Here is a 12,217-nt window from a genome sequence, read left to right as displayed (position 1 = left end):
AAACAAAAAAAATGATTTTTGTTCTAACAACAATGCTTGAATATATCGAAAATGAATAAACCAATACAAAAATCCCCTATCAAATCAATACTACTAGTATTCTTCTTCTTTAGTCGTCGTCATCATCATAACCTCCAAAAGATAATCAAAAATCACGAAGCAGCTTCTTGACTTGCTCCAACGTAACAAAGAGCACAACAGTGAAAGGTCCTTGCCTACAAACCGTAGGAACAAACCCTTTATAAAGAGCCATCGGTCCTTCCGCTCTAACCGTCTTCACCGCACAATCCCACGCGCCTTTGTACTGAGCCTCCCCACCACGCGCCTCCACCTTCATATTCATCACCCTCGTCTTTATCACATCCACCGGATTCGACGCAACAGCCGCCACGATCCCCGCCGCGAAACTCGCCACCACGTGAGTCCCGAGCCCATCTTTCATCGCCCCGCTCTCCACCATCCCTTCCTTGAACTGATCGTACGACGCGAGCTGCGCCGCCGTCACTATCATCGCCCTGTTGATCGTCAGAGCCGAGCCGCGCCACAGGCTCACCACGCCTTCTTGCTTCGCCATCCTCTTGATCGCGTCTCCTACGCCCGCGTAGTTACGACGCTCCGAGACGGGAAGCCTCCCGTCCGCTTGCATCCTTACCATCGCCACGTCAGCTGGGTTCCCGACGGCGGCTCCGATCCCGCCGCCGACTAATCCGGCGGCGATTTTACGAGTGAGACTCAGCTTACCGGACTCGGGATCAGTCCATTTGTTTTTCAGCACCTCGTAGAGACCCATCCTGGTGGTGGAGTAGAGAGTCTGACGGAGGAGTGTGGCGGAGACGCCGGAGAAAAGCGCGGCGGCGCCTTCGGTTTTGACGAGGTTGATTCCGAGGGAGATGGGTCCTACTTTAGGGACTGAATGAGTCGTCTCGAGAAAAGCTGGAGGAGAATTGTGGAAAGCGAGAGCTGGACGGAGGAGAGTGACGGCGGAAGCTTCGCCGTGGAGCTGAAGGCGAACCTTGATGAGATCGAGAGGGTGAGTGGAGCAGCCGGCGACTACAGAGGCGATCCCACCTTCCACGAAACTTTTGACTCCCATTGCTGTAAAAATTTGATTTTTATTTGTTTTCTTGTAATATTAAGACCAAAGAGAGAAACTGAGAGATGTCTGAAGAAGAAGCACACTGGTAGATGAAGTATTTATAGTGAGTTTTGTGACGCGGTTTTGTGTTGTGGAGTAAGAGCGGAGCTGTTCAATGTTGACGAATGCTTTATTCCAGCTTCTTCGCAGTATCTGAGAGTGGTCTAATCATTAAAGTTAACCCTAATTGCTGTTAGACCATCATTATCGCGGTATCAAGAGGAGGGTTTTAAGCTAATTTCGGTTTTAAAATAAATAAAAAATAGAGAATTAAAGAGAATACGTAGCTTAATGTGGAGCGGAAGAGACGGGGTTTCAAGGGCACGTGTCACTCAATCACAATCTCTCTCTCTCACAACCTTCTCGTCTTCTCTCTTTCTCTCTTGGCGACACCGAAGGTGAAACAATGATTTCTCGACGACGATGATCTCTCCGACTCGTCGACGGCATCAGCCGGAATCTCTATCGGTGGAATCGTCGCCTCTCCGTCTGTGGTCGACGAATCTCCGTCTCCACCGGTCTCCTCGGCGATTCCGCCTCTCTCTCTTTATCGGTCTCCCTCTCGATCTCCTCGACGATTCCGCCTCCCTCTCGATCTCCTCGACGACTCTGCGTATCCCTCGCTCTCCACGACGGCTCACTCCACCTTTCTCTCCGGCCTGTGGCTATCATCCACGAAATCAAACCGAAATCAAAAGCTAAGTTTTTCCCGTTATACGTCTGAATCATTCATTTTTTTATTGATTCGTTTGTTGTGATGCATGCGTGTGTTGTGTTTGTTTATGTCTGATGATTAAACTCGGTTATGTATCTGTCTTTGTAATTATTCATGCGTCTGAGTTGTTGCTTGTGTTTGTTTGTGTCTCAATATGCAATCGAGACTGTTGGATAGTTTATGTCTACTGATTCAAGAGATGATGTTTCAGTATTTGTTTCTTAATCTTTCTTGTGTTTTAATCGTTCTAGTGTTGATTTGTGTTTCCTTTTCAGAAGAGACATGAAGTTTCTTCAAAGAAGACGTCTGTGGTTTGGACGGATGTAGACGCAATGGCTTTTTGAGGTTAGTTATTTGATTGCCTTAACTCTGAATTGATTGCGAATCTGAATTAGAAATTAGGTAGATAGCAGGTAGTTAGAAAGGAAATGAGTTAGATAAATCTCTGACCGATAGTGTGATAAATGAGGTAGATAGCAATGAATGTTAGCTAAATTTGAAGTGTGATTAAAGAGTTAGCTAAATGTCACCTCCAATGTGGTTGTGGGTGTGATCAAAGCGTTAAACGCTTTTCTCTCTTCTATTAAACAGGGTCGTTCTTCTCTCTTTCTCTATCAAACACGCTTTCTCTCTTCTATTAAACACCATCCATCTTTCATCTATCTTCTTAGAAAAATTCTGATATGGATTCCCATCCGTATATGAATTTAAATTTTGTTGATCTTCTTCAAACTCAACAAGATTCTGGCGTTGGTTCAGAATCCTCACCTATTCCTTTATTTGGGATGCAAGCAACCGAAGGTTCAAACTTCGAACCAGAAAGTCCTGTGGAGAGTAAAGTAAGACGCACGTGGACTCCAACACATGACAATGTCCTCATCAGCTCATGGTTGAACACCAGTAAAGACCCTATCATTGGGAATGAGCAACGGAATGATGCTTTCTGGAAGAGGATAGCAGCCTACTACTCGGCTAGTCCTAAAATCGCTGACTGCGACAGAAGAGGGGCATCACAGTGTAAGAATAGGTGGCACAAAATCAACGAAGCAGTGGGGAAGTTTTGTGGAGCTTTTGAAGCAGCGACTCGTTCTAAAACCAGTGGGCAGAACGAGACTGATGTTCTCAAACATGCCCACGAAATCTTCTTCAACAACTACAAAAAGAAGTTCATATTAGAACATGCTTGGAAAGAGCTAAGACATGACCAGAAGTGGTGTGATCTATCTTCGCCTTGCGCTCAAGGAGATTCCAAAAGGAAGAAGCTTGATAACGGTTCGCAGTCAGGGTGCTCTGTAGCTGATGAAGCAGGGACTCGACCCCCTGGTGTTAAGGCTGCAAAAGCCCGTGGGAAGAAACCAATTGTTGAGGGAAAAGACGTTGGTGAGCTTCAGGTAATGTTGGTTAAGAAGGAGAAGATGTCCAAGATGAAGCTTCTGGACAGGTTCATGGCTAAACAAGAACCTCTAGATGATGATGAAATAGCTCTGAAGAAGAAGTTAATTAAGGAATTGTTGCTGTCTAATTAGGTGTTCTTGTTGTTTGGTTAATTATGTTTGGTTCTCGGATTTGAAAGCTCTGTTAAAGAGCTTCAGTTTTAACTTTAATTATCGGATTTGAAAGCTCTGTGAAGAGCTTTATTTTTCACTTTATGATATAAAATATTTAAGTTGTTCTTGTGTTGTTCAGTTATATTTACAGTTGTTGTTTATGATATATCATGTTTCTTTGTCTTGTAGAGAAGTCACGGAGTCCACAGAGATGCTTGGACTGAAGGGAGTCACGGAGTCCACAGAGAGATGTCATGTACCATGTCTTGTAGTGTGCAGGGTCTGTAACGAGTCACGGACCATGTGTTTGTATGTGTCAGTATGTGTTTGTACGTGTCTTGTATGTGTCACAGAGTCCATGTTTTTGTTTGTGTCTGTATGTGTTTGTATGTGTCGATGTCTTGTAGTCACGGACAGTATTTTTGTAGTCACGGACTTTTACCAAACTCATCTTCTATTTATAACATCAATCTCATCTTCTATTTATATCAACCTTCTCTCTCGAAACATATACAACGAACTCTTCTTCTCTGCTTTACAACAACAAACTCTTCTTCTCTTCTTAACAACAACAAACTCTTCTTACCATATTTATATTTTTTCCCCTTATTATAAACACCAAAACCATCTTTATAAAAACTTTATATGGCTTCTTCTTCTCATGATGATGATGCGTTTGATGATGCATTTGATGATGTTTTTGATGATGTCTATGATCAATATTTTGATCAAGCATTTGAGAATTTGACCATTCGTCGTGATCAAGAAGAACGAAGAAAGAAAAGAAAAAAACGAGCGTATATCGAAAGACATCGTGAGGAAGGGCATATTCGTTTATGGAATGATTATTTTAGTGATACTCCAACGTATCCTGAAAATTTCTTCCGACGACGTTTTAGAATGAACAAGTCATTGTTTATGCGGATTGTTGACCGTCTCTCCAACGAAGTTCAATACTTTCAACAAACGCAAGATGGTCTCGGAAGGAGCAGTCTCTCTCCCCTTCAAAAGTGTACTGCAGCGATTCGTGTCTTGGCATATGGTTCTGCGGCTGATGCGGTCGACGAATACCTCCGGCTCGGTGAAACAACAACTCGGTTATGCGTGGAAAATTTCGTCGAAGGGATTATATATTTGTTTGCCGGTGAGTACCTCAGAAGACCGACACCGGCTGATCTTCAACGTCTACTTCATGTTGGAGAGTATCGAGGATTTCCCGGAATGATTGGAAGCATCGATTGTATGCACTGGGAGTGGAAGAATTGTCCCACCGCTTGGAAAGGGCAATATTCTCGTGGTTCGGGTAAACCAACAATTGTTTTGGAGGCGGTTGCTTCATATGATCTCTGGATATGGCACGCGTTTTTTGGACCTCCAGGTACGTTAAACGATATCAATGTTCTTGATCGCTCGCCTGTTTTTGATGACATTATAAACGGTAAAGCTCCTCCAGTCACTTTCTCTGTCAATGGAAGAGAGTATCATATGGGTTACTATCTCACCGATGGGATCTATCCAAATTGGGCAACTTTTATCCAATCAATTCCACAACCACAAGGGCCGAAAGCTGTTTTATTTGCTCAAAATCAGGAAGCTGTCCGAAAAGATGTCGAGCGTGCATTTGGAGTATTGCAAGCTCGTTTCGCTATTGTCAAAAATCCAGCGCTGTTTTGGGACAAAGCCAAAATTGGGAAGATTATGAGAGCGTGTATCATACTACATAATATGATTGTAGAAAACGAAAGAGATGGATACAGTCTATTTAATGTTGCGGAGTTCCAACAAGTAGAAGACAACGGAACTTCACAAGTCGATCTCGGTTTTTCACAGGAAATGCCTACAAATATCGCCAATATGATGCATTCTCGACAAAGAATTCGTGATGAACCAACGCATCACCAACTAAAAGCTGATTTGGTTGAACATGTATGGCATAAATTCGGATCTGATGAAGACGACAACTGATGAAGCTTCGTTCCAATAATTCTCCTTTATTTTACTAATCTTTTTTATATTTTATTTTAATTCTATATTTAAAATGTTATGTATAATAATTTTATTAATAAATTTTAAGTTGCCTAAAATAATGTTTTTTTTTTAAAAACCCTAAAATTAGAACCTTGCAATGGACGCACATATTTGAAGATCTCTTATTTAGGTTTCTTAATGTCACTTTTCCAACTTAATAATATTTAAAAATTAATTAGCACCCCTAAGTGGGTATCAAGGATAATGGTGCTCTTAGGATTCCAGTCAGACTCGCCGGTTTTAAATCTAGTCAAAGCTAAAAAGACGTGTGTGCGCGAGGCGGCCCATTGTTTTATTTTTGGGCTTACGTCGAGATTAATTGGGCTTTTAAAACCTTCTAAAAAGGTTTCACAAAAAGTTTTACGGCGCCTCAGAGATTCGAACACGCCTTAACCACTCGGCCCACGCAAATTTTTGCTGTACATCTGATAAATCTATTAATAAGTATGCGAAAACCGCATGATAACATGCCAAGCAACAAGCAGACTACTTATCTATTGCATTTGTATTCGGCTCACCACACCACTCGAAGCATCCCTTTAGCATTTCACAAACATGTGCATTTAAGAAGCATCATTGTTAAATATAATACGAGTTAGTTTCAGAGGGCTAGCTGCCACTTAATCAAAAGAGGAGGTTGCACTTGGCGTCATTCCATTACGTTTATTAATTGACTTCTCCATAATCTCAAGAGCTGTAAATCGGTTTTTACCCTTCCACAGATCTGAAAGGAACCAAAGAGAATACCATATTTTAAAAAGGACATATTATCGTTGAACTATTATTTTCTCAATATGAAATTAAAAAAATGACCACCTGAAAAATATTGGTTTTAATTAAAAGACTTCCTGTGTTTCAAAAAAAATAAAATAAAAGACTTCCTTGTAGGACAAAAAGAAGAAGATAAAGGTGATGATTGGTTCGACTGTGGCTTAAAAAATTTAGTTGTAGATGTTTAGCTGTAGATAAATTGGTTGTAGCTGTAAAGTTGTTACTGTATATTTTTTCTGCAGAGACTTTTGTTGTAGTTAAATTTGTTATAGCTGTAAGTTATAGGCTGTAGATATTTTAAAATAAAATATATGAAATATGTGTTGTATATATAAAATTATTATTTTATATGAATTAAAATAATTTATATTAATATTTTTTTATAAATTATCAAAATTTATTGTAATTTAAAAAGTGATATGTAAATAATATTTATATTATTTAAATATTTTAATAATTAAAAAAACACTCAAATTCAAAACTAAAATATTTATAAAAGTTTTTTATTATGATTATATAATTTATTTGATATTATAGATATTTTTTTTACATTTTACAGATTCTACAGCCTATAAAAATATGATGTAGCATTTTTGCCTAAAATACATAATAAAAAGTTTTGCTTTGTTTTTTTTTGCTGTAGCTTTAAAAATAAAGTTAAAGCATGATTGATAAAATTAAATAAAAACTTGATGTAGACTTTAATTTTTAAAAGTAAAACTAAAGCATGATTGGTAAAATTTAGTGATTTAAAAATAAATAAAGCTAAAGTAGAGAGATAAAGTCCAACCAATCACCCCAAAATAAAAAAAAAACAACCGAGGCAAAACAACAAAAAAATATAGAAAAGAAAAGAAAATTCGTGGTAAACAAACAAACGTCTTCGTTTTGGAAAAAGTAAAGATTCTTGCTAATTTCTTCCTCCTTGTACCGAAGAATCTCTCTCTCTCTCTCTTTCTCATCTGCCTTTCCTTCAATCCCTAAGCTAGAAAAAATCAGATTTTTACATTTTTTTTAGAGAAGCAGCAATCAACTTGGGCTCTTGAAGGGTTTGTTTATTCGTCTGATCTTCGATTTGGGTCCGTCATCATTTGGAAGCTTACCCACCAGCGAATCAACTCTGACCTCTCTCTCTCTCTCTCTCTCTGCATGCCAAATCTCCTTTAGTGATCCTCAAATTAAACCTCCTTTCCGGCTAATTCGCCGGTGAGATCTATGGTTGGTGGTCAGATTTGGAGCTCAGTCTCATTTCTAATAGTTTGTGCATCTGGGGGAGGATAAATGCTCCTCGTCTTGGATCTAGGGCTCTCTAGTCTAGTCCTTGTGATCTCTCTGCTAGCTATACCTCTGGTTGGCTTCGTTGTTCGCCGCCAGTGGAGGCTCGCGGCTCTGAGAAGGGAGGAGATCAGGAGACTTCTTATTCATGCTTCTGAGGAGGCTGCTAGGGTGGAGCGAGAGGCCTCTGTCGAGTTCTCTTTTGCTCCCGTCGTCGCTAATAGCTTCTATTGCCCTGTTTGCTATTGTCCTGCTTTGACTCGGTGCTCTCGTTGCAAAGCCGTTCGTTATTGGTATGTGTTTAAATGTTATGATGCTAAAGTTGTATGATTTGCATTTCATTCTCTGGATGTTGTGAATTGGAATTGGAGTAGTTAAGGTAGGAAGAGTAAGCTGTACTTAGGTAACTTTAGCAGTACTCATAGTGCATCTTGGAAGCCTACTGGACCGGAGATTTTAAGAGAAGTGACTTCGTTTTCTATGTTATTAGGATTATGAGTAGTTAACTATCTTCTGAGAAAGTACAGTTTTTTTTTGAATCTTGGCTAATCTGTGGCATGTGGGTGACAGTGGCTTAAGCGCTGCACGTTAGCGTCTGTCAAATTTTCAAGCTTTTCTCATTAGCGTATGAGAAGTTTAAATCTTAACATGTAGTATTGTCTTGGTATTGTCGTCACATATAATTTATTTTTTGTTTAGTTCCGGGAAATGTCAAATCATCCACTGGCGGCAAGGTCACAAAGATGAATGTCAGCCTGCTTCCATCACATATAATACAGACGATGAGAAAAGCGACTCTGATTTGAATTTTGGAGAAGGAAATGAAGGGCTTACTCGCGATGAAGCTGTATTGCTGCATTCAGAAGCAGCTACTGTACCAATCAGGGAAGCAATAATTTCTGAGCCTGCCAGATCTTCTGAAGATGTGAGTGGAGAAAGTGCAGATAACAAAGATGACCTTATAGATAAGGAAGAAGCTGTTTCTGTTGCCGAAACATCTGGATCCTCGTTTTCTGGCTTTTCCTCCTCACCCCGTAATGACTCTAGTGATGATACTTCTCTTGGTGAGTGCCTTAGTTCATCTGATTCCGAGATATCGGAGCCCTTGCTGGATGCTCATGTTTCTGTAGCGTCAGAGGAGACCTGTTTCAGCAATATTGATGATGTTCCATCTAAGCCGCTGTCTCCTAAATTTGTGCATTTGGTTGAGTCTGTAGATAACCTTGCTAATATGCCTAAATTGAATCTGCTTAAACCTGGGGGTAATGCTGGGCAGAACCAGAGGCAATCAAGTAGCTTACTCGTTCCGGATAGGCTTCCAGGATCAGCTCACCCAAAATCAGCTGACCCGGCTCTTGTGAAGTCATCTGATTTTTGGGGTACGGCTCTTGGATCAGCAGAATGTGTAATTGAGAATCGTGATAGTTCTAAATCTGGTGAACTTGGTAAATCCTCTCTGCATGTATCCTTTGGCTCTTCTAGAGACACCTCAGCTGGTAAAGTTTCTGAGAATAGGAATTTCATTTCAGAAGAAACTCCCAGGACTGCATCCGGGACTCCGAATTTTTATGATGAAGTGAATAATAGAAAAGAAAGAACTGCTAAAAGATCTGATGAAGCTGAAATTTCACTACAAAGTTTGTCTTCTATCAAGGCGCCACTTCCTTTGAATCCTACTGGTTTGTCCACTGTGACCCTTCGTAAGTCAAAGAGCACCAGTACTGGAAGTGGCGTTGTGTTGGCCCCTCTGAAGGTTGCGGAAGTCCAACTTTTGGCATCCAAGACCACAAAGGCGAGGGAGAGTCCTGATGTTGTGAAACAATCTGCTGTAGGTGCAGATTCTGGAAGAGTTATTGACCATCAGAAACAGAATGGTGTTGCCGTTCGCCGTATAAATTCTCTAAATGGAAAAAGTGGTTTGAAGGCATCAGTACTGAAAGTTGTAGACCAGTGGACTAAACCGAAGTCATTAGCTGAGAATGAGATGGCAGGAAGACATGGTCATAAGGTAATCACTGGGTTCTAGGATACTATCATCATTGTGCAACACTCATTTATCAGCTCAGCTATTTTATTCTTATCAATTTGTTTGTGACATGCAGTGGCTCTTTTCATATGAATTGTTTGTTAAGCTGTATACGAATAAAACTGAGCTCCAGCCTTGTGGCCTCATCAATTCTGGCAATAGGTAATCCTAGATACTCTCTACATAGTATATTTATCCTAGTAATTATGCTTTCTATAGAAGAGCATGTTATTTTCTGGCTGTTGTAATATTCAGCTTGTGCTGTTAAAAAGCTAATGATTGAAGTACACATTCGCTGATGTAAGAAAATTCTCTTTTGTTTGCAGCTGCTTTGCTAATGTTGTCTTCCAATGCCTGATGTTCACTCCTCCTCTGACTACATACTTCCTCCAGCGATATCATTCTAGAGCATGTGCGTCTTTGGTCTCTATTATTTTCTTTTCTGTGTAATATGTCTACTTGTTCTGGGATGCTATGTTTTGTTATCCTTGTTATATCAAGCTCTAAATAGATCGTTTTAACTATTAGGTCCAAACAAAGAACAATGCTTCACCTGTGGGTTTGAGAACCTGGTCTTAAAGGCAACAGAAGGGAAGTCTTCACTGTCCCCCAATGGGTTGCTGTTACAGCTGCAGAATATTGGAATCTCTCTTGGGAATGGCAAGCAAGAGGATGCACATGAATTTCTTAGGTGAGCTGACATTTCTGCAATTGAACAAACTCAGATATGCATATATATGGATATTACAACATGAACAGTCTTGTTTTGATTTCATTTTCTTTTTGTCTTTTGCAGGTTTGTTGTCGACACAATGCAGTCACTGTGTATCAAGGCATCTGAATATGATATGCCAAAGACTAGGAAACTAGAGGATACAACTTTAATTGGTTTGACTTTCGGCGGATACCTCCGGTCAAAGGTATTGTTATCTATTAAATTTTTACATGACTTATTATACATTGTTTTGGAGGGTGTAGTAATGCTGATCGTTTGAAAATGTCTGCCAGATTAAATGTATGAAATGTCAAGAGAAATCGGAGCGGCGTGAGAAAATGATGGATCTAACGGTTGAAATTGATGGGGATATTAGCACCTTGGAGGATGCTTTGCGTCGATTTACAAGGACTGAAATATTGGATGGAGAAAACAAATACAAATGTGGCAGGTTGATACTTCAATTCTCTTTTCATTGTTTTATGGATGATTAGAGTTCTGCATGAGCTATTTTTATGGTTATGCAACCTCTTATTCGATTCTGGCAATGAGGTTTACAATCGATGGTTGATGGGTGCTAACTTTTTTCTTTGTGTGAGCAGTTGTAAATCCTATGAGAGAGCCAAAAAGAAACTAAAAATCACAGAGCCTCCGAATGTCCTTACTATTGCACTAAAACGATTCCAGGTAACTTCTATCTTCAGTGGATACACGGTTTGTTTATGTTGAGTCCATATATGTTCTCTTGTTTGCTCACAGTTTCAGGACACTTAAATTTTTGCAGTCAGGGAAATTTGGGAAGCTCAATAAGTTGGTTAGGTTTCCAGAAACGCTGGATTTGGCTCCATATGTCAGCGGTGGAAGTGAAAAATCACATGACTACAAACTCTATGGAGTTATTGTTCACTTGGATGTAATGAATGCAGCATTTTCTGGTCACTATGTCTGCTATATTAGAAACAGCCAAAACAAGTGGTACAAGGCTGATGATAATACGGTAAATTGCTCATATCTTATTAATGCAAAAGCTGTTGTCAATTAGTTTCCAAATAAGCTTTGTAATGTGGTGACTTTTTTGTTGTGCATTGATTATTTTCAGGTAGTAACTTCTGATGTTGAAAGGGTCTTGACAAAGGGAGCGTATATGTTGTTCTACGCAAGGTAAATAAATACTATAATGCGTCTCTCACTCTTTAAGATTAGGGATTATGCTCGATCTGGTTACTTATGCTAACTGACTACAGGTGCTCTCCAATGCCTCCAAGATTAGTAGTATGTAATAAAACTGAAGCATCTACCAATAAAAAACGCAGTGTGCCGCCGCCGGTACCAAAGGCTACTGTGTCAAGGTCTGTGTCTACCGCAGGTCCTGTGTCTTCTTCCAACGCTCCCGGTGGTGACAGATCCGGCAATATACAGTCGTTTTATTCCAGCTTCCAGAGGCTGCAGAGAATTTTAGAAGAGGACTCGTCGAGTGACAGTTCTTCTCTGTTTGACAGCAACTCAGATGAATGCTCTTGTAGCACAGACAGTACAAGCATGGACGACTTCGCTGACTTCATTTTTGGAGATCATCAAGGACGGGCTCACGGACATTCCGAGGCTCCCTCTCCGACATCATCCTCTTCCTCGCTTTCTCCTCCCTTCACAAGGCACTCGCGGCTAGGTGACTCGAGTCGTTATTCTCCAGAAACTTGCCGAGCCTCAAGACATCATCACAGAGGAGAAAGGTAAGGGAAACGATGGTTTTTTTTTGTCGACTGGCTCAGCTAAGTTAAAAGTAGTAGAACAAAGTAGTGTGTACGTAGAAGGGGGTTGGTTTTATGAACAAACCTTTTTAGGCTTGGTGAAATGTTGTTACTGAGAAGTTGGTATATATAGTAAGTAGTGTACAGTGGGGAGAGAGATTTTACCCATGAAATTGTACCACTGTAATGGAACGGAATTTACTTTGTAAAAAAGTTGTTTTGATTTTTAGAACAAGTAATAAAGCTAATCTAATCGT

General features: G+C 40.1%; 4 protein-coding genes across 4 annotated transcripts; 3 read left to right on the top strand and 1 right to left on the bottom strand.

Moving 5' to 3' along the window:
* Positions 1-1,311, bottom strand: LOC103862285 (mitochondrial uncoupling protein 4). Its single transcript, XM_009139983.3, has one exon. It carries the CDS (start codon positions 1,091-1,093, stop codon positions 146-148), a length of 948 nt encoding a protein of 315 aa, XP_009138231.1. The 5' UTR covers positions 1,094-1,311; the 3' UTR covers positions 1-145.
* Positions 1,312-2,533: 1,222 nt separating this feature from the next.
* On the top strand, positions 2,534-3,376 carry LOC103864699 (glutathione S-transferase T3-like). The gene has a single exon (XM_033287297.1). It carries the CDS (start codon positions 2,534-2,536, stop codon positions 3,374-3,376), a length of 843 nt encoding a protein of 280 aa, XP_033143188.1.
* A 538-nt stretch (positions 3,377-3,914) lies between these two features.
* Positions 3,915-6,524, top strand: LOC103864691 (putative nuclease HARBI1). Its single transcript, XM_009142456.3, has one exon. The coding sequence runs from the start codon at positions 4,043-4,045 to the stop codon at positions 5,360-5,362; it is 1,320 nt and encodes a 439-aa protein (XP_009140704.1). The 5' UTR covers positions 3,915-4,042; the 3' UTR covers positions 5,363-6,524.
* A 459-nt stretch (positions 6,525-6,983) lies between these two features.
* LOC103862275 (ubiquitin carboxyl-terminal hydrolase 16) lies at positions 6,984-12,208 on the top strand. Its single transcript, XM_009139976.3, has 11 exons — positions 6,984-7,764; positions 8,171-9,479; positions 9,574-9,659; positions 9,824-9,909; positions 10,026-10,188; positions 10,294-10,417; positions 10,506-10,663; positions 10,815-10,899; positions 10,997-11,209; positions 11,312-11,373; positions 11,457-12,208. Exons 1-11 carry the CDS (start codon positions 7,478-7,480, stop codon positions 11,944-11,946), a joined length of 3,063 nt encoding a protein of 1,020 aa, XP_009138224.1. The 5' UTR covers positions 6,984-7,477; the 3' UTR covers positions 11,947-12,208.
* Positions 12,209-12,217: the final 9 nt, after the last annotated feature.

The sequence above is a fragment of the Brassica rapa genome, chromosome A01, assembly GCF_000309985.2.
Source record: "Brassica rapa cultivar Chiifu-401-42 chromosome A01, CAAS_Brap_v3.01, whole genome shotgun sequence".
Classification (NCBI taxonomy): Eukaryota; Viridiplantae; Streptophyta; class Magnoliopsida; order Brassicales; family Brassicaceae; genus Brassica; species Brassica rapa.
The sequence above is the reverse complement of the archived record's forward strand: the minus strand, read 5'-3'. Positions and strand labels throughout refer to the sequence as shown.